At 45.4% G+C, this 27,978-nt stretch overlaps 1 protein-coding gene across 3 annotated transcripts in view; it reads left to right on the forward strand.

Moving 5' to 3' along the window:
• Positions 1–27,978, forward strand: part of CECR2 (CECR2 histone acetyl-lysine reader) — a 100,576-nt gene that overhangs the window by 21,648 nt on the left and 50,950 nt on the right. For all 3 annotated transcript variants that reach the window (XR_010999528.1, XM_068191839.1, XM_068191840.1), the window contains exon 2: positions 27,714–27,808. Coding sequence is in view for 2 of the 3 variants with exons in the window: in XM_068191839.1 (XP_068047940.1) it covers positions 27,714–27,808 (95 nt within the window). In the remaining variant the exon portion in view is untranslated. The remainder of the gene's footprint in view (positions 1–27,713; positions 27,809–27,978) is intronic.

Raw genomic sequence — 27,978 nt, forward strand, 5'->3', positions numbered from 1 at the left:
TGTAGCATTTCCCCCTTCACTCGCTGTCACCTGGACCGTTGCAGAGAGTCAGCAGCCTGCACAGAATACACGAAAGAAGCAGTAACAAGTGAGGCTGTGCAGCAATGTAAAACCTGAAATGCACCACTTAACAATGGGTGAAGAGTGGAATAAAGCTTTGCTTGTCCTCATTTGGAGGAGAACAGGAGGGAACAGGGGAAAAAATGAGTACTGAAGCTACTGGAATTGAAGGAGCTGAGAATGGAGGGAATTGGCTGGATCAGCAATACGCAGAGTGCCTTACTGGTTGTTGGTTTGAAGTGTCCTGGTATCATATGGCTTTCTGACTGTGTGATTACTAGCAGACTCAAAATTGTAGGATATGCAGCTCAGACTCAGAAGACAGATTATTTTTTTGATATACATCTGTAAGACCTAACTTTTTCTTTTTAATAACGTAACTATTGTAGTCTCAACAGATCCATGATTGCAAAAATGCAAATTTCTGTATGTCTGATGAGGTCGGCTGTATGGGGTGGATGTTGTCAACAAGCTGGCTGGTGCTGCTGCTGCTCCAGTCTCTTCAGGGATAATAGAATCTGGGAACAATTAAGAGGCAGTGTAATCAGTTCCTGGGGGCAGGAACATACCCTCTTGCTTTTCAGCATTCCCTTGGCTGACTCATGAACTCTGTTGATTGACTTGGGAAGCAAATGAATCCAGCTCTCCTCCACAAGGAAGAGTTATGGAGGCAAGGTGGTGAGAGGAATACATCAGATCTCAGGCAGCTTCTGCCCTCTGTGCTGTGAAATGTGTGGAATTTACAATGGTTACTTAGCTGTTAAGCAAGTGGGATTTTTCTTTTTTTTTTTTTTTTTCACTTTGTTTTTGCCCTTAAGCCCTGTCCATCCTTTAAACTAAGGACTACAACAAGCTATAGCTGGAAAATGCTCACACATAAGCACAGAGGTCAGTCTTGGCAGCTTGCTAGAAAGCAAACTGTAACTAACTATAATTGTCCAAAAATATATGCAGCCATAAGATTTGCAAGCACTTTGTACGGGCTTTGGTAAATGAAGGAAGTGGTGTGTTTGGATTGCCATCTCCTTGGGCTCTCCTTTGTTATTCAGCTGTTTCCCAGCTGGCAGCTAAGAACTTTAGGGTGCAGGTACCCATCTCTAATGCACTCTGTTTCCACATTTCCTTCCTCCCAGGAATCCTAAGTGTCCGTGGCTGGTTAGGGAGTGCAGCCAGGCAGGATCCCTGGGAGCCGGGCAGGATCCTGGTCTCACAGGTGTGGTGCAGAAGGGTGAGGTGACGAGCCACAAGGCTGCTGCGGGACCATGGGCAATCTGCAACACACACCAGATCCTCCCTCTTCCAGCCCTACATGTGGGGAACACAAGAGCGCTCAAAGCACGAGAGCACTCAAAACGTTTCTTTTTTTCCTTTAGCATTACTTAGTTCTTTTGCCAAACGGTCTTTTCGTTTTTCCTTTGATTTTAACTACTCTGTTTTGATGGTGGTGTGCTCTAGGTAGTTACTCATCTCCCAGGCACATGGGGAATGAAAGCTTGCAATACACCAAAGGAAGGGATCCTGCACGAGCGGGATTTGCCCCTAACCAAGTTTGGTTTATGGTATCTTGCATTCTAGGATGAGAAAAGGGCCAGTGGTAAAAAATACTCCCAGGGGCTGAGTGTACTGGTGACAGGAGAGGAGACGAGCCCATGGAAAATAAGCTCCTGCTCCCTCAAAGACGTGCATGCAGAATGATAGCAGGGTGGGTGCGGGGGCGTGTAAGCAAGTAACATCCCAGAGCTGGAAGAATAAAATGAAAAGGCAGCAGGATCAGCCCGCAGATGAAAGGCAGCCCCTTTAACATTTGCTCCCGGACTCCGGCAACTCTCAGCAGTTGGCTGGAGACTAAGCTGGACGGTCCTGTGGAGCTCCAACAAAGGGACGAAACAAACCCCCGTCCCCCGGGGCCCCCCTCCCCGACAACGCGTGAAACAACTTGATAAATGATTGCTCTGTCAGGGGACGAGGGGATGGAGACGTCTGGGAGTGCAGGGGGAATGTATCTCATTCAGGCATCGGGGGAGCTCATGAGGGCTGGGAGAGGGGAGCAGGCCAAGGGGCAGTGGGATGGGAGCGTGAGGGTCCCCTGCCTCGGCAGCAAAATTATTAAATACGGCAGAGTGGGAAGGGGCGAGTGGCTCTCTGCAGAGGTTCCTGGGGAGCAGGCTGTCGGGGCTTGGGGGGCTCGGGTGAGTCCCCCCGGCTGTGCCCTGCCTCCAGCCCCCATGCTCGCATTACCTCATTTACTGGGGACGGCAGGAAATCCAAACCTCCCCCCGCCGCTCCCGGCCCGGTCCAGCCCGGGCTGCTGATAGCACTGAAAGCTGCAGAAACAGGAGCCCGTGCCCTGGCTCTATTCAAGGGAACATTAATTACCCTAAAACAAAAACAAGAGGAGTTCACAGCTGGGGCCCAACACTTCAGATTCCCCCTCCCTCTGTCCCTCCCTCTCTCCTTCCCTGCTGCTCCTCCAGTTTGTGCACACCAGCTATTTATACAGTTCCCCCTCCTGAAAGACTGACACTGGGCCTGAGCACCCTTGGTGCCCAAAACTGCCAGCCGGGTTTGTAGGGACTGTGCAGGCATCTTGCAGGCAGAGATGGTCCAAGGGCTGGAGCTGTGCTGTGAGAGGAGTGGCGTGCCACCACCACCCACCGAAACCAGGCTGTGTATTTTGTGAAAAGCTGTGGCAGCTGGAATAACGAGCATGGTCCTACATGGTCCGGATGGCTGCCGATGGAAACCGGCCCTTGGGCGGCTTATCCTGGCAAGTACAGGAGGGAGCACTGGGGAAGCTTCAGGGAGTCCTGCTGGAAGAAAATAAGGATTTGGTGGTGGTGTATTTTTCTCCCTCCCCCTCTCTGGGAATGGAGCAGAGAACTTAATTTAGAGTCCTCCCGAGCTGCTGGTTAATAGACGCTTGATCCAGGAGGCAGCTGCTGCCACCACTTGCAAGGTGACCCAGAGCCCTGTTCCAGCGTGTCCCAGGCCACTATGTCATGAGCACCAGTTGCCAGGAATAGAGAGTGCAGCAATGTGTATAAATAAATAAAATAGGGTTTGAGCGTACTTCTGTTTTCAGCTGATGAAGAGGAAGGGCCTGGCTTCAGGAGAACTGAATGCTGAGCTTTGTTATCGTTTTGGTAGCTGTCACCCATCCAGATAAGTTGGCCCCAAGCCTCACTTTTGGGGAGCATCAGCAAGAAATGATAACAAAAGTAGGGAAAATGTGAGGAGGAGAGTTCTGAAACATGTGGAGGGCAGTGCTTGCCAGCTGTCAGCTTCCTGTCTTCACAGGAGAATTTGATCTCCCCGGGAGCTGCCCCTGCCCTTCTCCTCTCTGCTCCTCCCTGCCATGCTTTGGCACAGGGTAAGGTGGTTTGCCTGCAGTGGAAGTGTGTGCTCCTTTAGGCCGCTGACCCCTCTGACTGTGCACTAAAGGCTAAATGCCCAAGTCTTCAAAATCCCCTAGGACCTCTTCTCGTGTCTCCAGAAAATTACCAAATACCCTGCGGGGTGTCTGAAAATAACTTTTTAACTCTACAGTTGTGATGTGAAAGCTGTGAGAGGAGCACCTGGAAGTGCTGGGGTGAGCAGCCCCTGCCAGAATCCAGCACCTGGAATATGTTACTGCAGGGTAGCCACTGGCATTCATTTTGGGTTAAGTGAGACGGTGTTCAGCTCAGTTAAGCAGACCTATTTATAATGTGGAGTGGCCTGGTTCAAGCAGGGCTGCAGATTAGGAGGAGAGGAGATAGGGAATTAGTCAGCCCTGTTAATGCTTTACCTGGCAGTGAGGAGGAACTGTGGATGGCCATGCCTGCTTTCCTCCTAGCAATGCAAAGGCCACCGGTGCTTTGGTTTGTCACAGAGATTGCTGTCAGCCCTGGTAACCCCCTCGGACTTCACTTTTACTGTTTGCCAGAGTCGCCCTGTGTCAGAAAAACCCAGTGTGTAGAAAGACTCTTTGTGCTGTTTGGATTGTTGAGAAAGGAGTGGAGAGTAGAAGGAGGTTTCACAGAATATTGTCTCCACAGTCTTTTTTTGTGCTTTGGTTTATTTCTTGTGGACCTGAAACAGTGAGAATAAATAGTCATTAAACCCACAAAAATAACTATACTAGCAAGGCAAAGAATGATGTTCTTTATGATCACTTGCATTCGGTTGCAGCACCTACAGTTATGCAAGTGTAACTCAGGATACTTTTTAGAATGCCAGACCCTTTCTTGCAGTCTAGCAGGGAACAAATCCTGTCTTGAAACACTGGATTTTTGCAAGTGTATACAACAGTCAGGAGCGTAGGCAGACTTTTTTTTTTTCAACCTGGGGCAAGTTGCCAATGTGTTTAGACCATTACCCACCATCGTGATGTAGAACTCCACCTTTCTCCCCAGCACCTTTGTCTAATAGTCTGGGCAGTAACCTTTGCAGAAGGCCAGAGAGAACAGCTCAATGCAGTGGTTTCTTCTAAAGCCCTTACAAAACTACCAAAACTTGCAGTCTTACATAGGGATAGTTGTTGGTTGATGGTTTCAAGGGGAGGTTTTTTTGGCCTTTTTTTTAAGGAAGTAATTTCCTTCACAAAAGGGAAGTATTTTTTCATGCAAGACATAATTAAACTGGAATTCATTGCCACAGGATGTTGTGGATGCCAGAAGTTGAGATAGGTTCAAAAAGCAATTAAACAAATTCATGGAAGCGAAGTTCATAGAGGGCAATTAAGCACAAAGATACAATCTCTGGCACAGGAAGTCTTAAGCCACAGCTTGCTGGAAGCTGGTAGGGGGGAAGCCTTATGGTATGCTTGCACCATTCTTACACACCCACCAAGCATTTGCTGCTAGCCCCTGTCTGGGGCAGGATATTGGGCTCCATGGGACCTATGGTCTGGCCTGATCTGGCAGATAGATTCATCTGTCATCTGTGCTTGAGGCATCCCAGTTTTGCTGAGGAAATGCTAACAGCGTGTAGAGATGTGAGTGATCCTTCAGAGTCCCATTTCCTGTGTCTTTTTTTGCCAGCAGAAAGCAGAATCAGGACCAGGGCTGATGGTGGCACAGAGAGCTGGGCTCACGGGTGAGGGAGGGGGGCAGTGGGGAAGGGAATGAAACCAGGCTGCTCCACCACTGTCCTGCTGGCACATGACGTGGTCTGCAGAGCTCTCATGGTGTGGTGTTTGTGGATGAGCTCCAGACCCTTCATGTGCTTCCAGAAAATTTGTCTGTGTGAGTCCTGTCTTCCAATAACCTGCCCTTATCAGCCAACTGCTTCCTCTGGTGTGCCCAAAACACGGGGCCTTTGAAAGTGGACTTAAAATGAGACTTCATGCTGATTAATAGCATGTAAATACATAGAGTAATTCCTGAGATGGAAGTTAACTTGACTTTTAGCCTTTTCTTTAATTTTAGGCTTCCTGCTTTGCTTGAGAAATTTAAGCACTGCTAATATGACATTGTATTAAGTGGTGTCACTCAACGTAGATAACACATGATTATAACTTAGTTATTAGAAAACACCTGATTTATCTCAATTGTGCCTCTTAATTTATACTGAGAACCAGAAAAGCAATAATCAAACCCCCTCAGGTCCTCCCTCCCTCCCGTTGGCAAGCCTGTAACTAACCTGTGCTGTGAGAGGATATTTATCAGGGTGCCACAGGGCCCAGAAGTAGTTTCTGTCTCCAATTCACCAACAATTCAGAGGAGGAAGTAGGCAGAGTATTAATTCATTGGAGTAAAAAAAAAAAATGCTAAAGGAGTACTACTCAAAACTGTAAGAGCCTAGAGAGGGATTAAAAGTATGGATAAAGAAATTCAAGTTGGAAAGTTTATGCTCTCCCACGTGGACATAAATAATACAAACCAGAGCTAGTTGTTTGGAACATTCTGGATGTGAGAACAAGTGTGCCATGTCCTGTGACTTTTAGCCAAAACCAGCATTTCGTATTTGCTTCAACCTTCTGTTCTTGAAGATACTTAGAGAACGTGACCCAAGTGTATTCCCAGTTCGGAGAACCAAATTGCACCCAGTATTTATTGTAATTTTTAAAACATTGTGAGTCCATTGGGTCATGTTAGTGTTGTTTCATGGAGTAAAGCAGATCACTGGATCAATCAAGGGAGGTTGTAAAAGTGTGACGCTTTTCTTCTTAAATGTAGCCCCTGCCCTTTTGTGTAACTTTGTTTCTGGATGTCTTGGTGCAAAAAACACTTGTGGGGAAGTCACAGAGTATCAAGCAGAATAACAACATGAGAATGGTCCTTTTAGAAAGAAAGATTGAAAGGCCTGAATATACTGGATACTTACCTCCATCTGTAGGACAGAGACACCAAGAGAGACAAGGAAATTGGATGATTGCAATAATAGGAGAAAGGAGAACGAAAATTATTCGAAACACAAAGGAGTGTTCCTAAGAAGGAATAGGAAGTTCTGCTCTTGAAACAATTAAACTAGACAAATATATTGTGTCTGGCAGAGAATAGCCTACAAATAGTCCTAGGTTAGAAAGAGAATTTTGTATGCCTTTTGTGTCCCTGAATTTTATCCCCAATAAAATGGCTTAGAAAGCAGGGGATGGTTAATATCGTGGGTTCATCTCAGTAGCCAATACTAGAATGACTTGAAAAACCAGGAGAACAGGGACACTTGAGATGTGTATTCTTTTGGCACATTCGGGCTAGGTACTGAGCAAGTGCCTTGGGATTTATTGGAAAGTCTAAGAAGGAATTAGATGGCACATATACAATGGTTTTGCTGTGCACGTCAGTGCTCTGGAAGCCAGCCAGCTGTGCTCAGAGGTTGGTTTTTGATGGAGATGTTTTCCCTCACCACAGGGAAAAAAGGTTGGCATCTCATTAAATACTGTTTTTTTACACCGATGGTAGGTGGCCGTCAGGTTGGTAATCTCACACACTCGCCTTTCTCTTTGCCTGAAGTGGGCCATGGTGCATGACCTCCAGGGCAGGAGTGCATCCCTCCTCCTCTTTAACATCACAGCAATGTCCACTCCAGGTCTGGCCTGTGCACATTGCCATTCAGCAACAGCTATTCTGCTTTTCAGGCCTTACTCTAATCTGAGTGGATAGGAAGGTGTTGGGAAGCCCTGCAAAAAAAGTCTCCCCTTTGGTTTGGATGGAAGAGCTGGTGGTAGTAACTGCAGAGTTGATATTGGTGATATTGGCTCCTACCACTTTTCACGGAAGACTGAGTGTTTTAAAGATGAAAAGCTCTGTTTCTCAGCTTTTTTTTTTCCCTGCTGTTCTTGTGGTGACTTAAAGCATCTTTTCCTTGAATGTAACTCACACAATGAAGTCAAAATCACATATTTCCAGTTTCCTTCCTCTTTCATTTTGAGCTACTTTCATGTACAAACCATCCACCTCCTCAGAGTGAACCCTCTGAGCAGGTTCTGGATGAGGCCACTGGCCCAGGTTGTTCTCATTTCTAGTCCCAAATCATGCCTAATATTAGATACCTTGGAAGAAAGAGTAAAATCCTACAAAGACAAGTGGGAAAACTGCAGAATTCTCTTGACTCCAATTGCTAAAACACTGTTGATGTTTTGTGTTTTTAATCTCATTAGTATTATTGCTTCAATAAATACCTTGCAGAGAAGAGTTCTGTGCGTTACTTTTGTAAGTGTGGGTGCAGCAATATTTTCTTTCATCACTTCTAAATCTATTGTCTATTATTTAGTTGGACGACTCCTTGCTTCTGTCCTATTGGGAGAAAAAGAGGGTGGGAATGGAGAATAAGTGCATCCAGATGGCTTTCTCTGACTGTTTTATGTTATCATGTGGTTGGATTGTTTCACCTCTTACTTACCGCCCCTTGAACGTAGCCCAGAAATTTGAAAATCATTAGGGCTCCTATTCAGCAGACTTTTTAATGGACTGTAGGCCATCCGAAGTCATGCTAACAAGGGTTCAATGAGTCTGGAGTTTTGTAATGTGAGTGTTTTGTAACTGCGTTCTCAGATGAGCATCTTACTGGGGCTCAGTTTTTATGTCAGTTCCTTCTGGACTTTTAAGTTTCTGAGGTTTTGTTTTGTTACAGAAGCAAATGGGTTGAACGCCACGTTTGAGAGAAAAACTGTGTTTTCCATATTATTCTTTATCTCTCTCTAATACAAGCTCCACATCTGGTTTGTGGTTTTGACTATGACTGGAAACTAAGCAGATGTTTTCCCTGTGCTGTCCACAAGGCCACTTAGATCTTTCTCCAAATGGTTACAATTAATGTGAAACCCATCCGTGTCTACAATTAGTTCAAACTCTCCTTGCCAATTTGCATAACCTTGCACTTGTGTGCAGTAACATTTATTTGCTGTAACTTGGGTGGATGCTTCAGATTCGTACTATTAGTTCTTGCTGGTTTTATTTAATTTATAGAGCAGTATCATCAACAACTTTTTCCCCCTATTTCACATTGTATATGCCCCTTTCCAGATCATTTAATATATTAAATGTTGATCATAGTATCCACCCCTGGGACTTCCCCCATTAACCTTCTTGAAAACTGGCCATTTATTCATGCTGTTCGTTTTTCCTAAATTAGCTTTAATCTATTGACAGATGTTTACCTCTCACCCCATGACTAGTTTCCCTAATAGACTGTGGTGATTAATATTACCAAAGGCTGTTTGAAAATTCAAATTAATTATATCTACCAATTTTTCTTTACCCACTGTCTTGGCACTCTTTATAGAAAACACGGATGTGCCCATTTTTCTTAGGGAAATACCATGCTAACCTGGGCTTGCTGTATGGCATTAATCTAACCTTCATAACTACCCAGTTGAGCCATTTTACCAGGTACTAAAGTAAAGTTTACAAGTGTCTGTAATTCCCAAGTTCACTGTTGCTTTTTATACACAAATCCACGGCATCACCTGCCCTGCAGCTTTGCCACTTCCTATTTAATTTTAATGATCAAGCTGCCAGCAAAATGCATCATGTGCCGCTTAACTCTTAACATTGTTTGAAACTCGGGTGAGCGCTACCTGGGCCAGTTTGTTTCCAATTTAAATTAATTTTATGTGACTCCAGGCATCAGTGGCAGGCTGCCCTGGGTTTTTACAGCGCCTGCTCTTGAACTGCTCGTTACCGGCGCCCGCCAAGGGCCCCTGCAGGGCTGTGCTCTCCATGCCTTCTATACCCTTCCTATACCTCTCTTATACCAACTTGTTTGTTGTAGCCAGCCCAGCCTCTCGCTGTGGAGATGTTCTTTGAAAAGCTCTTCCAAGTATCTTGACAACCCCTTACCCTCAGACTTCTGGGAAGCTTAACCTGCTCCGTTAAAACTAGAGTTTTTAACTTTTTAATTCAAACAAGCAAGCACTAGAGCATCATTTGAGTATGATTTTCCTGATTTTTGCCTTTTATGTTAGTTGGAGTTGGATTTTTTCTGTATCTTGCTGCAATCTGGAGGAGGGTTACAGCCAAATTAAGTCTTTGCATTCAAGTCAGTATTTTCTTCCATACAGTATCATTCAAGCCAATATCTTCTGTCTGAGCAATTTATGGCTTTAATGTACATTTGCTTGAATTTGTTTTAATGTTTTAAGTTACAAAATCATAATTGTTTCTTCCTGTTTGCAGAATGAACTGTTTCTCATGACCTGTATTAAAGGGTTTTGGTTAAAAAATTAAGCTAAAAATGCATTGCAACTTTTTAAAAATTGGTTTGATGATGAAGTTTAGTATTCCATTGTCTTAAGTGAGATGCTTAGCACCTAAACCTGATTTACTGCAGTTAGCCAGCTGTTCTGGTTTGTTCCCCGTCTTTAGGGTCTCTGTGGCCCATCTCAGCATCTCCCACTCCCCTGAGCGCTCAGGTCTGTGATCAGGCTGTGGGTAGGTGCTTGGCAGCAGCCAGGGCACTGTGAGATGGGCAGAGGAAGGCTGATCCACTGCAAAATAACACAGCAAAGAAAACTCAGCCAGACAATCAGTTTTAGGATTAAAAACCCTAAAACCCTCCCCATAGCCTGGCCATTGGTGGTGCCCAGGGCTGTGAGTAAGCACAGGGGTCATGCAGGTGGAGGAGCTGGGCAGTGTTGCTCTAAAGTTACCCCTGAAATTTCATCCAGAGTGGAGGGAATAAACAGAAATGAAGCGCGTACTCCTCGTCGCTCGCAGATGGGCTCCACACATGTCAAGGCTCAATTTATCCTATCAGTAAGGTCTATTCTGGGCTCTTCTGTGTTTTCTGCCAGTTCAGTCTGGGAGTTGTTTTACACCTCTTGGCAAATATTTGGTTTGGGAGTTTCTAAGTATAATTTAAGTGATTGATTAAAAGTCAGGGAAAGCTTCAGCTCTTACCGGTTAGAGTAATTTCAAATTTACCATTAGATAAGTTTTAAAGATATTAGTGCATGTTAAGCATTTAAGAGTAAAGCAGAGGATCCAAACAGCCTGTACTGCTGTTCTTGAAGACTTTGTGCTGGTGCTGCCATTCCAAGTTTATATTTGCTTTGGTGATACAGTTAATATTCAAATTATTAAAGGTTTATATTCCTGAGGGTGGGGGGATCAGTAGAAAGCATTGAAAACATTAGGCTAAGCATTGCTTCTTTATTTCTGAGTACTCAAGTGTATACTGGATGTAGACAGGCATTGCAGTACTTGGTACATTGTACCAAATCATCCCTGTTATCTCTACTCCTGGTAGCGTCAGGCTGATTCCTTCCTATAGTTTGCAGCATTGTCCTTCAGAGGCATTACAAACCTGCCAGCTCCTTAAGCACACTTCCTGCATCTTATATTTTGACCTGCTTGGAAACCTGTTCCCTTCACACCTTCTTGGGTTTAATTTCCCTGAGCTGATTTCCTGCGATAGAATTCTTTCCCCCGTCCCTGCCGCTGTGGTTTCAGCCCACGCTGGGACTGCTGGGTGTTTGCTGTCCTAACTGTGCTTCTTCAGGCCCCACAGAGCATCCTGGATATTTAAAGAATTCAGCCTCACAGCTTTCCTGTGCATTAAGAAAACATTTTCTCGGTTTTGTGGAACAGCGAAGTGAAATGCCCAGCATTGTGAAGGAAGGCTGTGGCTCAGCTGGGGGATGAACTCTGATCTCCACGTGTCTGTCCAGTGCCTTGATTACGTGATCATCTCCACTGCTTCATCTCAAATTCATCTGCTGAAGTTGAACCAGTGTGTCAAACTGCATTTTTCATCTCTTTTCCCTCGACTCTGCTTATAGCTTGAGGCACTGGAGGAGAGTGGAGTTTTTACATGTTGGGAGTCTTCTTCAATACTGTTCTTTTATCCCCTCTTTTTGCCTCCCTTCTTGCATCTCAAGTTGTGTGAAATCAAGCATCTATTTCCTTCTACAAATGAAATGCAGCTTTCTGTATTCATGCACATACTTGCCATCAAAAGTTTAATCTCTGTCCTCCGTTTTAATGCTGTAACAAGATTTTATTATTTTTTTTAGGACCCTCTCATTTTCCTTCCTCTATGACATTCAACCCTAGGCAACCAGTATTTTCTGCATTTAGCATCTAAGTCACGTTCTTTCCTGGTCAAATTTTAGTATCCCCAGCCTGATTCAGCATGTAACAGAAACCCTTTTCTGCCTTGTACACAAAAATGGATGTACAGGGTTGGATCAAAGGTCCCCCTAGCCCAGCATCCTGTCTCTTGCTGTACAGCAGATACCCACAGAAGAGTGTCAGTTCAGGGCAATCAAGCAATGATACTTCCCTAGACTGTGCTACCAGTCTCTTCTCATTTGCAGCTCAAAAACTTCATTTTGTACTTAACAGCTGTTGATAATTTTTTCCCCCCTTCTGTTAACTTGCCTTTCTTCTGTGAACCCATGTACTTTTATAGCATCCACAATATTCTATGGCCAAGAGACAGAAGAATTATTGCTTGTGGCAAGAAGTGTCTCCTTTTTGTTGTTTCTGTCCTGATAATTTAATTTGCTGTCTGTCCATTCTTTTTTCAGAAGGGACTACAAGCACTTATTCATTCTCCGTGTGATTTCTGGCTTTTTATTGTTTTGCATAATTGTTTTTTCCTGCAGAAGCTGTTTCATGCATTTAATCACTGTTGTTCTTCTCCTCCAGCTTATCAGTTCTTCTGTGTCTTCTTTTCCCCCAAATCTGGGGTCCAGAACTGTGTGCAGTGCTTGTGGTGTAGAGTCACTCTGCATTCACACAGAGATGTATTGATGTTTTATGTTCCTTTCCTCAGCATGCCTACTATTATTATTTCATTTTTGACAGCTTCCACTATATTGCTTCTACTTTCAGGGTTCTGCACACTGCTGCCCAAGCTGCATCTCTGCTTCTTGCACTCTTGCTTGTGATCTGGACCCTGACAGTTACTCTTGCTTCACCTGAATTTTCCTTTTCCTATTTTTTCTGCCTTTTTATGCTCCCACCATATCTGAAAGGGCTTTTTTCCTCCAGTGCTCCTACCCACCTTGATCTCTAAATTTCTGTCAAAGAGTCATACTACAAAGCCCTTCAAAAGCATCTGCTCTTTTTTCCTCCTTATCTAGTCTACCAGCACTGTCAGGCAACTTTCTATTATGCTGGAAATAAAAAATGTCTGTAAGATGTGTGCCAAGCTCACAGAATGTAAATCCACATATGTATATCCAATCCACTCTTCTTTTTTCTCCTTTCCTCTTCACCATCTGTCTTCTAATCTGGTTTCTGTGGGCATTAAGGTATAATTTTACACCAGTCCGGTTAATTCCAAGTTTAGTTCTAGTTTCTACTGTTTAAAAGTGTCTCATGCTAATGGAGCTTAATCTGCTCGCACCGTGCACAGCATCTCAAGGAAAGCAGCTCTGATTTTAAGAAGCAGTCCAGGAAAGTCTGGGGCCTCCTCTATTCCTGTCTGGGAACCTTTGGATAGAAATCACTCACATGATCCGTGTCACTTCTGCCTAATAAGCCTGATGTTCCTTTTCTGTGTTGGAGCCGCCGCAGCACTGATGTGCAGATGTGCAGCCTGTTTGTCTCCCAGACATGCTGGATTGCACACAGACAGACTCTGTGATCAGGGAACGTGCACGTGTGGGGCTGGAGGCACACCAAGAGCACCGTGTTTGTTGCTTATGCTGAACACTGGGTCAGCACGTAAGCGTTTGTCCAGAGCTGTCTTGGATTAGCGGTGCTGGCGGGACCTGTAGGAGAGGAATCTGCCATCAGGTACAAGTCCCAGTGTTGCTGTAACCCTGAGCAAGGTATTGCAGGGGAGCTCTGGTTTTGTAGCAGTATAACCCACAGTTATACTGCTGTATGTATCAATATTGCAGATGATTAAATTACCCCGGTTCCCTCTCTCTGCCCTAAGAGTGTAGAACCTCTTCCAGAAGGAAGTTGTGATGGGCTCCGAGCATTTGAAAAGTTGGGTGTTGTGTTCAGTTGCTCCCATAAGGACTTTGGACCTTTGTGATGGGGTTATACATCGCCCCGTGGATGCAGTGATCAAGGAACAGTGTCCTCCTTCCCCTTTCCTCCACAGCCACGGAGTTTATCTGCAGTGTGGTTTTGAAGGCCAGCAGCATTTCAGGTCCTCCAGCTATGGAGGTGCTGAGGATAACTCTATCCTTTAGGCTGCATCATTACATTTACACATAAAGATGTGATTCACAGAAAAGCCCAGATCTCTAATGCAGAGCTCCACACCACCTAATAGTGGATTGGCAGAAACCTGTTAGCTGAGCATTAAGTTCAGTTAAACTAAATTAGAAACTGATTAATGCTGCAATGGCCAGAGGTCTAGCCTGAGAGTTGTTGTGCCCAGTTTTAGTGCTCTGCATTTGGCTTCCTGTGTGATCCTGGGCAAGTCACTTAGCTTGTCTGTGAGAAGCCCACATGGATGTTGTGAGGTTAAATGCCATAGGGATGCATGAAGTCTTGTGTGTACATTACTGGGCTCATACAGAGTTTGAAGATAAAGTTAGCAAAACCAGTCCTTCTTTGTCAGCCCTTTCTGTGTCCCATATGGTTCCTGTGGCTGGAAAAACCCCACACTTTAAAGTTGCCATATAACCAAATTTCACAAATACACTTGCATGTGCACCTGAACAAATGATGTCAGCCCTTCAGTGATTACTGCTGAATCTGATGTTGATGGTGATATTGGCAGTGTGATCTGCTTCTGCAGTGAGTGTGGCTCAGAGCCATTCTGATGTTAAAAAAGGGACAGAAACAATCAGTAACCCCTGCTGCCTGGCAAAGGAAGGATGAGGGCTGGAGCAGACAAAAGCTTAATCTTTCTCTTTCTCTCTTTTTCTAACAGTTGGAGCTAATCGCTGATAACCAACACTAAAACATCTGAATCATAAATCTGTTCAGCTGCTGTGTGACTCACAACAAACAGAGTATGAACTGTTTGTGCCTTAGCTATTCTCTTCCCTGCTGAGCTCTGCCATGAGTTATCTCACATATAACCCTTTCTCGTAGTCTTTTCAGGTTTAAAGCAAAATTCCTGTAACGCTTTTTACGTTCTAAGTCACTGGGGCACTCCTTCCATGCTAGCTCCCTTTTTAAGGTAACTTTAGGCAGAAGATGAAATCACAGCAAGGAAGTCCAAAGACCAGGGATGCAGCCTACACACTCATCTTTCTCCCTTCTCCCCCACTCACCCCCCCCAAGAGCTGGGACTCCTGCTCTTGTCTGACCCACTATTGTCAGAATTAATCCTTTAGTGCTCCTTGCTGCTCTACCTTCCATATAGCCAATAAGCACAGAGTGACTGAAAGATTGGATCTGTGTCCAAAGGAATGAATAGCAATGGATCACACTGCTCTAGCTCTTTTGCAAGTGCTGTTAGGAAAATATTATTTGGTTTTGTTTGAAAGATAATTAAGATATCTCAGTTTATACAAAAGTGAGTCTGAACATCTTTGGATTTTTCTTTCTTTCTTTCTTTTCGGATCAATGGACTGCTGGGGAAGAGGGGGGAATGAAATTCCTAACTTTGGACCCCAGCTGGAAATCAATACAAAGATAGCCCTGAATGCTATTCCTTGACTGCTGGCTGTGGATGTGCTCCTGTGTTGACTGAGGCTGCTCACAGTGAATGAATAGGTGAATTTTTTTCAACACTAAAATTTATTTTGGAGGAAAAGGAAGTGACATTACGTTGTTGTGGTCAGTTAACTGTCTTCTGTGCAAAAAACCCTGGAATGAGTAAATTTTGTAGGCTGCAGAGTAGGATGTGATTTTTTTTTTGTTTGTTTGCCTTTTCTTGTTCTATTTTGACTGTGTGGAAATGGTGTGGAGGTTATTGAGTTCAAACGACTTCCTGAGATTTCTGCATGCTAGAAGGGAATGACTTGGGAAACAGTCTTTGGAACTCCTCTTACTGAAGCTTTATTTTATTAGCAAGGCTGAGTCAGAGGAAATGTTGCCAGACATCGACACAGTGGGACTGAGTTCCCTGTCAGTGACCAGGTCAGAGTCACCTGAACTCATGGGCAAGTAGATTTTTTAAACAGGAGCAGCATGTGAATGCATTGATCTAAGGGCAGGGGTGTGCAGAAATGAGCTGTGCTCAGTCTTGGAAGATGTGACTCTGAAATGTCACACTGCAGAGCACAAGTAAGGCTCCCCACACTCTCTTTTGGAGATCATGGGATTGTTTTATGCTCAAATGTTCTGTATGCATTTTATTTAAAAGTTTGAAGGGGGCTACTGTATGGACACTAAAATATGAGGAGTATGTAACCATGACAGTTTGGGAGGGATGGCAGGCACCTTCTGAAAGGAGACTCTAAGCCAGTATTGCTTTTCAGTGGAGATGCCTAGGATGAATATGTTAGGAAGGAAAGTAGTGATCCTTGCTCCCAACACTGAATGCTCTGTGTCATCTCAAAATTTTGGTGTTTTTTTTTTTTTTTTTAATTGTACTTTTGAAATGCCTCATTATTCTTTTAAAAATTAATTTTGTTGTCTTTTGGTTTTTAACATTCTTGGGGTGAAATCAAATCCTGAGGAAGAAAGCTGTTGTTGTCCAGGCAGCAGCATGGCTTTTCCTAAACCTGAACTTTCCCTAATTTCTCAGTTTTGCTCCTTTTGAGCACAGCCTTTGGGCAGTAATGCTGGAGAGGATAAGCCATTTCCTTCACTGCTGAAAAAAAATGTTGTGACTCAGGATTCTTGCCCATATGAGGTGCCCAGTGCAGGTGTCCTTTTCTGGTATCTGTGGGACCTTCTGTTTGGAGACGTTTGAGCTACCCTGCTTGTATGGAATGGCTAAACATCATCTGCTTGGAGGGGTCTGTGAAGAGTTAAGCTGTATTCAGCCTCATGGGAGATTAGGTATTTGTCTCTGCTGTGCACATTGAGAAAGAGCAGAGAATAGTCAAGTGGGTTGCCTGAAGTCATCCAGCCTGGCAGAGCTGGGAATAGGTTTCCTGGCTCACAGTACTGTACTTTAAACCAGGTTTTTTTGAAAAGGATAATCTATATGTTCAAAGAAGGCTTTATAAAGCTGCCATTAACCCCGGTGCCATACCTAGTGAGGAATCTAATTTATGTTCTGGCAAATGAAAGCAGTTTCAGAGACCTTGGTGCTGCAGGTCACTGTCAGACCTTCAAGGTTCGTTGCCACCAGTTTAATTTTTCTCCTGGTTGGATTCGACTCTGTTGTTCCTGAGAAAGGAGGAGCAAAATTTACTCCTGAGATTTCCAGAGACATCCAGCTGTGGATAACTGAGAACGAGGTCCATGCAAGGGCTTTTGCTCTGCTATGCATTTTAATGTATAGAATGTCTAATGTTCCTATTCCTCCTTGAAAGAAAGAGAGACCTTCTGTAAAGCTGTCTCTTTTTTTATTGCATTTTATCACTTAGTCAGAATCTCAAGATCTGAATTCCAGTAGCCAATGACTGGAAATGTCCTTTCAAACTAAAATGTTGAACTTTGGAGTTTACCCCCGAGTCCTCAAGCTACCTTATCTGAACAGCAGGGGAAGTTTTTTCCCAGTTTTCTCTTCTGTTATCAAGGTGGAACACAGCATCTGAATGTTAGAGGAGTAGCAGTACATTAACCTCAGCCTTGCTTTTACTCAAAGATTGCTAGTGTTCTACAGGGTTGGCTAAAAATTATCTAACATTTGGGTGGGGGAGGAGGGAGAGACGGACCGAGATTTAGCTCTCATCACTGTGAATGCATGAAGTGAGAATAAAAGCCAGGCCTTTCCTGATCCCATGCCCTACTAATAACACTTTTACAAGCTGGTTATATAATTATCTGTTATTGTGAGCTTTTCCCCCCACTTCAGGGACATCAACTATTTCATCCAACCAGAGTGTTTTGTGCAGATTTTTGGGTAATCCAATGTCATCAGTTCTGCACTGAATTGCAGAAACAAACCTGGCTATTACAGTTCATGAGATGCAACAGACTTTTGGGTCAGATTTTTGTTTGTTTTAAAGTATAATGAAACACGTCTGGGTTTTTTTTTCCTTTGTTTCATATTCTGGATGTCAGGAAAGTTTAGAAGAAAAAGGTACTCCAACTAATGTCTGTAGAATAAGTATTATAGCAATAGAACTGTGTTCCTCTGTGTCTGGGCAATAGTTTGCTGCTCTTCTCTCAAATTAGTAGGACTGTTTTTATAATATGTGTTTTAAGAGGGTAGTTAGCATTAACATTTATGAACATCATAATAATAATTATTTGCCATTTATATCCATTTATACATCCAGTTATAACTATTATTGTGTAAATAGCCAAGTGTTTGTAGCAATCTGCAAATTTATTGGCTATAAAGACAGCTTCAAATTAAGCTGGAGAAGAATTCCTACATGGCGTGTGTGTTGAAGAAGATTTTTATCCCATGCTCTGGAAGGAGAGCCACAAGCACTCCATCACCTTTTTTATGGAGCAGCCCTGCCAGATGTGGAGTAAAACACAGAGCATGACTCCTAGGCACGCAAAGGGCTCTGTGTTGTTTCCCTTGGCAAACACACGTGTGAGCCAAGCTCCTTCCAGATGGGAGTGGAAGTGGATGGTGGTTCATGGTCACCTCGGGCCATGGGGAGAATATTGGGTTGCTTGCAGTGCGTTGCTAGAAGCAGTTCCCGAGTTTTTGCACTTTACTCTGACTCAAAACCCTGGGACTGCTGGCTTTTTTGCTTTGTTTTCTTGAGCACCTCCTTCTCCCCTCTGCCTTTCCCCAGCTCTGGGGAAAGGAATGGGAATTCCCATGGGGCTCCTGGCTGCTCCTAGCCCCAAGAGCAGTTGCCTCAGTCACCAGGCAACCCTATTGGGTCGTGTTTGGGCTTTCCTTAGGGCAGCACCGCGTGTTCCACAGGACGTTCAAACAAGTGCTGGATGGGGAAGGTGTGATAGGCAGCAGTTGCTGGGGTAGAGGCTCTGAGCCCAACCAGGCTTTAAAAGCTATGGCAGGGTGGTCTTTCCCACATATCCAATGAAATACAGGTCTTTTTGGGCAGGGCTGAAGATAGGGTGTGAATCAGGAGAGATAACTTCTTGTATTTATTTTGACACTGGATGCTGCAGTGACGTGCCTTAGGAAGCCAGCTCTGTGTGACTCGCATTACAATATTCAAGTGGCTTGAAATAGCATTTCCTATTTCAAGCCTATCCCTTAGTGCATATACATCTCATTAAGGTGGTAGCATCTGTGTTTGTTGTAGTAATTTTTTTAAAATTGTTTTAAAGCCATTAATTTTTGTATTGAAGTATGTCTGGACTGCATAAGCATGGAATAAGTTCAGTTATCTGATAGATAAACAAAATGATGCTTTTGGCAATCCAGAGGAGGGCAGACACAGATCTAAGAGTATTGAAAAGACACATTAGCTCTAGTTCTAGCAACTGTTATGCCACATGTTTTTAAAACTTATTCTTAGGCTTGAGACTAAGCCTGTTGCAAAGAGGCAGCTCACACATCTGAGTAGCTGCCTGGCTGCTTCATCAGGGTTGATAGCAGTAGGCAGCTATTTCATACTTTTTCAAATCCTTCTTTGCTAAATTAGTAGGACAAAAACCGGTGCCGGGACTTGGATTTCACCGTGGCACTGTGGTGGAACTCACCCACCTTTCATCCCGGCGGGGCACCGGTGTGTGGCTGCTGGCTCCCCCTCTCTCGGTGGCTTTCCTTTTGTCCCACCCGGAGTAAGGAAGAGTTTTTGGTGCTGGCAGCATTTCCAGGCCACTCTCCCCACTGAGCCCCAGGTAGGGTTTGTTTGTGCTGTGTCTGCTGTGGGCTGCACTCTGCACAGCATCCAAGGAGGGGCAGAAGAATGGCTGGCTGTGGAGATCAGAATAAAGGGAAATTCAGCCTGTTTGTACCTGAATGTGTTTTACTGTTTCACCCTGCTTTTTCAGAAAGTGGTGAGCAAGGACCTGTCTTCCCCTGTTGTTGTTTTTGTTTGAGGGGCAGAAGGGATGTGGGGAAATCACCTGACTCCTTAAGGGATGATCTGGACTTTCTGTTTATCTCCAGGCTCGTGGAGATAAGTTGTTTCATGGCTTGCATATCACCTGGCAGCTAATAACATCCTGGAGGGGGGGCGATGTAAATGCTGGAGGAGCAGCACTGGTTGCTGTACAGGAGAAGTTTTGTGGGGAGGGTGCAAACCAGCTGCGTAGCTTGAATGCCCTGGTGCCTCAAAATGGCAGGGAGTAAATCCCCCGAGAGTTTTGGCCAGTGCAGGAACAACAAAAGTGAATGTTATTTAGATAGACCAGTCCAGCTGGTATCAAAAGCAGTGAAAATTCCCTTAAAAAATATTTTCCCAGTAAGTTCTGAAATCTTTGCAGAAACTTTAGCCAAGCAATCCATTCCAGATTTTGGCACTCATCCTTCCCCTTCCCGGTGCTCATGCTGAGCAGATGAGGGCAATGGCCAGACCTAAAATGAAGAGCATCTACAGTCTGATCTCATCCTCCCTTGCTGCCTTTGGCTGGAGAGGAGGAGGAGCTTTGAAATCGGATTATTACTTCGAGCCTCTTGGCTTTGGAGCTACAGACTGTTCCCCACGTTGCCAATGGGCTTAAAAGCTTAGCAGAACTCCCACTAGGTACCCAGGAAGCCTCTTACCACAGGAGATGGTGACACGGCAGGATCAGCTGTTCTTTATTTATCGTGCAGCTGAATTGTCTGGGGAGGGACCATCGCTAACCCGTTGCTGTTGTTTCCAGAAACAACATCAAAAACAGGTAGAGCTGGTGCTGTTTCCCACCAACAGGACTGCGCTCACCCGAAGTGCTGTGTAAAACACTTGCTAAAATTTTTAGTCTTTAACCGCTGGTAGTACTTAGCTCATAAATAGGAATGTTAAATCCATATGTGGAGAGAAAGAGTTTGGGGTTGTTTTGGTTGGGTTTTACCAGCAAGGTACTGCTGGCATGGGACTGCAAGGGCTTAGTAGCGCATAATCTGTACAGTATTTTGGGTTAGTTCCAGAATGCTGCCCGTCTCTAGGTGCCTGCTCACCACTTTTCTCACTCTTGTCTTCCCAGAATCCTAAACCAGTCCAGTCTGCGAGTAGTTCAATGATCTGAATAATTCTGATACTCCGTACAAGCACAGCTATTGGGAGAGGGCCTTTCTAGGCAATAATCAATGATATCTTTCTGTGAGGGTGAGGCAAACAGGATGCAATTCAAGCAGACTGTGTTTCCCCTCACACTGTTGTGTTTGGAGGCTATTTTCAGCTGGAGGAGTTGAACTTGTGGCTTGGGCAATAGTAGCCAGTCACTTTGGGGTGGGGGGGAGGAGGGCAGTGTTTGGTTTGGTTTTTTGGGGGGTTTTTTTGGTTTTTTTTAAGACCACAGTGTCAATACTTTTTCCATAAAGGCATAGATCCCTGATTAGAAATTTAGGCAGACTGGTGATAGGCTTGCTTTTCTTATTTGCCCTTCACAGGCCTCTTGGAAGCCTTCCACGGGGTTTGCAAGAGGTCTGCAAACCAAAGGCTGGAGGTTCTGCTGAGCCTGAAATTTCCTGTGAAGCCAGCTCAGTGCCCAGTGCGATGCTTGCCCCTCAGCCAGCATAACTGGCTTATGGTAAATGGTGTAGATTATCTGCACTGAAGGAAGAGGGGATTATTTTGAAAGGGAGAAATTATCCTTTGGAGGGAAATAGCAGGATCTCCAGAGGCTTTGGCTGCTCATAAAACTGAGGAAAAAGAAAGATGATTGCCATGGCATCAAGTGTCAAGCCTTATGGCTTCTCTCTTAGCCCCACCACTGAGTGAAGCATACCCACGGTGTGGACGCTGGGGCTTGTGTCAGTTGTGTCTGTGAAATTGCTCTGCATGTGAGTGTGTGCCTCCCCTTTCTTCACAGGTGCTACAAGGCTTTACTGAATGGCCTTGAAATGCTTTGATGCTCTGGGATGGCAACTGCTTTAGAGACATAAAGTACTAATATCTAACTACTGAACAGAAGCTAATCACTTGTTACTTCAGAGCTTCAGATGCACTCTGTCCATCTGAAAAGGTTCTTTGCCAGGGGCAAGACATGGAATGAGTAGCAGTTTTACATCTTTAAAGTGACGACAATGCATACATTCATAACAAATGTAGTTCTCAAATCACTTGCACTGCAGGCAAGATGAGCTAGGAGGAGAAGCAAGCATCATTAGCACTGGTACATGGCTATGGGGCATGAGGGAGACTGGATTGATCAGTCTGAAATCTCTTTTCAGTACAGTTTAGCCACCCAACGTGAGTGAGCTGCTCGTTTGTGTTTGTATTACACAGCAGTGAAAAATTCCACTTGGAGAGTAAGGAGCGGGTGTGCAAATAGTGAGGGTCCCTGTCCCAAGGGAGAGATCAGGCAGCAGGTCAATGTGGATGGAGAACTCCAGCTGTTCTGGTAGGTGGGATAGGTGGTACATAGAGAGCATGGTGGTCTCGGAGTTTTAATCCTGATAGAGGGGGTAAAGGAATGTAAGTTTGCCTATAAACTAAGTCTGGAAAATTCTAGCCTGACACAATGTCCACTGGCATGGCAAACAGTTGCATTTGCAAATCTACTTAGGCTGAGCTGAGCAGAATTCAGTGTCTGTTGCATCCCCTTTCATAGCTGGAGGGAGCTGCAGGAGGAGAGGATGGCTGACATTACCCCTTGTGCTGCTGGCACCAGCGGGGAGCATGCAGGATTTGTACTTTGCAAACAGCCGTAACGTGGAGCCAATGTGACAAATTCTCCCTGGCTTTCTGTTTATAGCCAATCTCCCTCATACAAAGCTGTCATCTCACACCTCTGCCTAGCCCTGGAGTAACATTATGCTCCTATTTTACAACATGTTTGAAATAGCCTTCAAAGTCTGCTCTCAGAAAGTCAAGGAAGGAATACATTTCAGAAGGCACTGACATCAAGGGGGAACCTGAAGAAACAGGAAAAGGGAATGCCTTTTCTGCTCTCTCTTTGTCCCCCTCCCCAAATGATAGCTCCCTTCTGACGGGATAGCTTTTTTCCTCCCTCAGGTTTTTTCTCTTCATCCTTGACCTCCCACACACCAGAACCAGAGGCTCAGAGAGGAGCTGGGACCACTGTGGTGATGAGTGTCATTAACCCCTCCACCTCACACCCCAAACCTACTGTAGATGGCCAGCTTGGCTCCCTCTGAGCTTGTGGCCCCGAGATGAGGGTGAGGTGAAGATGATGATGTTTCCTTGAGGCAGCTGCTGACTTCATCCCCACTGCCAGGAGCACAGGGAGGGCATTTAGCACCCGTTTTCCTTGCTGTGGAAAGGCAGAGTGAAGAGGTTGGGGATTATTTTAGCTTAGGAAACCTTGAAGCCCTGGAGGATCATAGAGGGAGAGGGCAGCATGCAGGCTCCTGCAGGACTCTGGGGAAGGTGGGAGAGGTGCATCCAGCTGCAGACTTGGATAACACATAGTGTTTCCAACAGCCACTTAAGATGGCATGTCCGGGAGACTCCATCAGGACCAGGAGCCATAACTTCTGAGTTTATGGCAGCCAGCTAAACCCATTGCTCTTTGCCCTTGTCGGGTCCCCTGGCCCTAGGAACACCCCTAATGCCCTGCAGTGCCCTCCTGCCTTGTCGTGTAGAACACTCTCAGTTGGCTTCATATTTTGGAAACTATTTCCATATGGTGGCAGGGATCCCAGGCAGGGAGAACACTGCACTGGGCTGCAGGCAGCGTGCTGAGCGGGGCTTGGTTCTCTGAGGCATTCTGAGAAGGTGATGGGGCTGAGCACACTGACTTCACACTGGCAGGGATAAATGGTGCTTCTTGGAAGCGTTTCAGGCCTGCACTTGACTTTCCATCTTCCTGCCCGTTCCCACTATCCTTTGGCGTGAGTTTGCCAAACTTTTGCCCAGATGCCTGTTGTCATTAATTGTCTGTGAGGGGAAAAGATCATCCTGACTTGATTCAGTGACGACATTGAAATTTCAGAGCATGGGTCGGGGCTGGCTCAGCACGTCCCGCTGGTAGCTTTTGGTGATCTCCTAAAGCCTGTTGAGTCACTTTGGAGCATTGCAATGGAAAGCTGATAACAGCAGCTGTATGGAAATAGAGCTGAAGGGATTGGGGTTTTTAAACTGATGGCTAACTTGGACATGGCTTAACTGTGCTTAAACTCGTTATGTCCATCACATTCAGTTATAGATGATTCAGCTCCAGCACAGAAGAAACCTCTAAACTGTAGTCCTGTACCTCTGCACCCAGCCTGCTCACACTGGGCTCTCGCAAGTTTGGAGGAGTCTGTCTTCCGAAACGAAGACCCCAAGCTTTGTGAGGCTGCCCTTCGCACAGCCAGCTTGCTGGAGCAGGAGCTGAAGGCTGGCTGGCTGCTTTCCACAGCTCAAAAAATAAAAAGCGTGTGCAGCAGCCCCGTGGTCACCCCACGCAGGCTTGGTGACAGTGGCGTCGCTGTTGTGGACTCGTTTGTTTCCTTTCATCGGGAAGGTTTGACTGTCCTCCCTCTCAAGAATCCGGGCAGATATCAAAAAGGCATCCAAAGCAGCGTTTGTTTCAGGCCCCCAGCTGGTGGGGTTAACCATCCCTGCCCCGCTGCCGGCTGTGGGGTACCCGGCCCCTCTGTCCCGCTCTCCCAGGCGGTGGGGACGGACGGGTCGGTGCCTCTCGCCCGCCCTGCTGGCCCCGCTTTGGGCCAGCGCTCCTCCTGGGAGAGGTGGTCACCCTTGCTCCCACCCTTGCTCTGGCGATTGCCTCTTCCCAACAGTCCTTGCCTGACTCAGGGGGGATTTAGTACCGGGCTGGGGGGAGGGAAAGACGTTAAACAGGCTTTTCCCTAATGAGGTGTGACGCCAGCTGGAGAGGGGGAGAATCCTGCTTTTCTCCTGTCTGTTGCTCTCTCCAGCTAGAGGAGGAGGAGATGTGTGTCCCCCCCTTTTCCTCTGCTGATTTGCTGCCTCTTCTGTTTCCTTTCTGTGCTGTCCCCAAAGCGTTTTGGCAAGGTTCAGATTTCTGTGCTCACAGCTCAGTGCTCAAAGAGAAAAGAGGAAAAACAAAAGGATTGGAGGCGTGGGGAGGATGGTGGCGGGGAGGAAGCTGAGCTGCTCCTCCTGGCCAGGCTGGAGGAGTGTGGGGATGGGTGACCAAGGCAGGCTTTGCCCTTAGGACCAGGGGGGTTTTAGTGTCCCTGGCATCAATTCATCTACCTCTGTTTAGATGTGCTGCTTGAGCAGCGTGCTGCTTTGCTGGCTGTCCCTTGTTGGAGGAGAGGGCTGGAAAAATCCTCCTGCAAAATGTGGGCTGAAGCACTAGGTGAAAACCCGAAGGGATACTAACTCTTTGTTCGTGTTCCTGAGATGTTCAGATTTGCATCACATCCTCCTCGTGTGTCTGTCATTCCCACAGCACTCGGAGTGTGTGGGAAGAGTCTAGAATTTAGGTGTTTGGGGACCGGAAGCTGGAGAAGCCAGCGGGATGGAAAAACGTGACTTTCAGATAAACAGGGCCAATGGACCCAGCCCTGGGTTCATTGTTCAATCCCTGTGTTCATTCATCAGGTTCCTCTCACTGCTCTTACTCTTCTGTCACAAGCAACAATAGTTGAAATGTAGACAGAAACATTACAGGACAATGTCAGTAACTTTTTTCCAAGACAAATAATCACAGTATTACTTGGACTGTGCCTTAACTGCAATATTCTGGCACTGAGTGCTACTGTTTGCAGGGAGCAGAAGACAGCCTCACGCCTGCCAGGAATGGACCTTCACTGGCCCCATGCTGTGTGTGTGCTGATGAATCTTGGCTTGTTCCAGACCCCCTTAACCCAGCATGGCACTGGGACTCTGCACCCAGCCCCACGCTGGTCTGCCCCGAGCCTCCTTTATCCAGTGGCTGTGAGATCCATCTGGGTCTGGATCGGGTCCCCAGAATTGGTGCTACAGCTGCCATTGAAACAAGGACATGGAGCATCCTTCTGGGAGGGAGAAAGCAGGAGGAGAGGCAGGGGGAACAGCCCATCCAGGTGTGTCTCCCTGCCCAGGAGATGGCAGCTTGCCCATTGCCCCAGGAATGCCCCCCTGCTCCTGGGGTGACCTGCCAACTCCAAAAATGTAAAGGTCACTCTCAGGCCTGGAAAACAATGGCTGCAGATAGGGGCTATCTGAGGCAGTTGTGGCCACTGCTTAAGGAGTGTTAGCCAAACAGCAGGCTGAAAAGGCTCACGGGAAGCAGTTTAAATATTCCTTCATACAAAAGGCCGTCACATCCTAGCAGGGGCAGACTGCTGACTGACAGCTTTAATGAACAAGTGGATGTGGATGAGGGAGAGGCTGAATGCAGGGAGGCATCCTGGAGACTTACTTTCCCCTGCCCATCATTCTGGGTTCCAACGTGCCATTTTTCACAAGCTGCAGGTTTATTGTGGTAATGTGGTAACACACCTGGGATGGTTTAGCAGATCACGTGCTTTAGGTCCTCCCTGCTGCCCTCTCCCCCAGGGATATTTATAGAAGGCATGTGTCCACTAAAATATTTTACAAATAAAGTAAGTCAACACTTCTAAAATACTAGCCACTTTTCAGGTGGTGAGTAGGGCCAGGAGTGGGACTCAATGCTTGTGGGTCCCTTCCAGCTCGGGACATTCCATGATTCTAAACGAATTCACTCGGTAATGACTGTTTATATAGCGTGATTACTATTTATACAGCAATAATACCACTCTGTCCAAGGGATGGCAAGCAGCAACTGCAGATTTGGTATTAACTTGTCATTAAGCAGGGTGCTCATCTAGAGGCAGAGAACAGAGATTCCTGGTCCTTTCCCTGTCTCTGTGGCAGGGACACTGCGTCAGGCTTTGGCTGCACGCTGCCCTTTCCTTACCTCACCTCCAGTTTCCACGTGTAATAGATGTGTTTAGTACATTCTTCGCGGGGCAGGTGTCAGGCTTCCGCTCCTGAAGCACTTTGCATGTTGCACAAGAAGTAAATAAGAGCAGTGTGGGTAATGAAAATATGCCATTAATACATTTCCAATAAAAAACTACAAGCGGCATTTAAGCTGCAATCTGTTATCAATAATTTTATTACTGCAGTTACTGCCGTCTAATAAAAAAAGCACTTTCTCTTCTTTATTGGGTAAGTGCCAAAACGTTTATCCTTTATTCTCTTGCCATTAACCTTTATTCTGTAGCCATTAGCTTGGCTATTTGTGTAACAGTCTGTTGAGTAACATTCAAGAAGGAATTTGTATTCAATCCATTATTTACTCTGAAACCCAAAAAGAATAGCTTCTTATGCCTATATTGTTTATCCATATTAAATCTTCTTAAATGCCGTATGCTAGTGATGATAAGTCCTATAGAAAGTGGATTTTTCTTACTGTGAATGATTTTCCGGCATACAAATAAAACTGTAATTAACCAAATTATATTTGGAAAACAAAGCTTGAAACTGGTAGCTGAAAAAAAGATATTTCATACAATATGTGCAAAATTCATAATAACTAAGTTTCAGGAGTTTTTTATTATTATCCTTTTTGTGGATCAATTTCTGCATCACATCTTTGTGAACTCCGCTGTGCTAGAATAAGCTGTGATATTCTCCATCGAGGGTGGAGATTTTGGGTCACAAAGTCTGACATCCCTCCATGCTTTCTCTCTTACTGGAGCTGGGAAAAACCAGACCTGTATAAGAAATAAGCTAAATAATCAAAATGCCTGCTTTTCTCTGAGGCATTTGTTTGCTAGCTTTCAGCTTTTCTGGCAATCCATCTGAAACTGCTGCTTCTGGGTTGTAAGTGGCTTTTAGTGCCCTGCTTTCTGAGCACATCTTTTAAATTGAGCTCACCAGCCTTAGTGAGTGGAGGTAAAGCAGAAGAATGAAACAGTTGCTTCCTGTCCGTCAGGTGAACATGGGACAAATCGTGCCTTTCTTGTTAGGCTGGAGTGTATCTCAACCTCACTGAACCCTATTTTTCTGCGCCCAGACAAAAGCATTAGTCTTCTGGCTGGAGAGTGACATTCAGTAAAAACCTTTCAAGGTCTTCCCATAAACTCTTGCAATGGAGAGGTAGTAGAAGCAGTATTTTTAATGATGAGGGAGGTCACTTTACCCCATGTGCCCTCTGCTGCTCTACACATACGTGAGGCTGTTTGGGTCTTTTTGGTCCAGATGAGCTAGCAGGAAATTTTTAAGGAATTAGTTTAATGGTTGTGTGTTTTTTTTTTTTTTTTCCCCTCTCCTTTCTGCTCATTAGGAACTGGAAGCTGCTCTTCACGGGGATGATGTGGAGTTTATCAGCGACCTGATCGCTTGCCTTCTTCAAGGTTGCTATCAGCGCAGAGACATCACGTGAGTAACCTCGCTCTATGGCTTAAGCACTTTGCAAGGGGAGCTAATTAACGCGGTGGCGGGATGTTTCACGGCTTTGGAGTGATGACACGGCAGTGATCAGCAGCCACCAGCAATCAGGCCAGATGCTTCACAGAGTGAAAGGGAATTCGAGTTCTCTTGGGTTGAGT

The sequence above is a fragment of the Anomalospiza imberbis genome, chromosome 5 (genome assembly GCF_031753505.1).
Source record: "Anomalospiza imberbis isolate Cuckoo-Finch-1a 21T00152 chromosome 5, ASM3175350v1, whole genome shotgun sequence".
NCBI lineage: Eukaryota > Metazoa > Chordata > Aves > Passeriformes > Viduidae > Anomalospiza > Anomalospiza imberbis.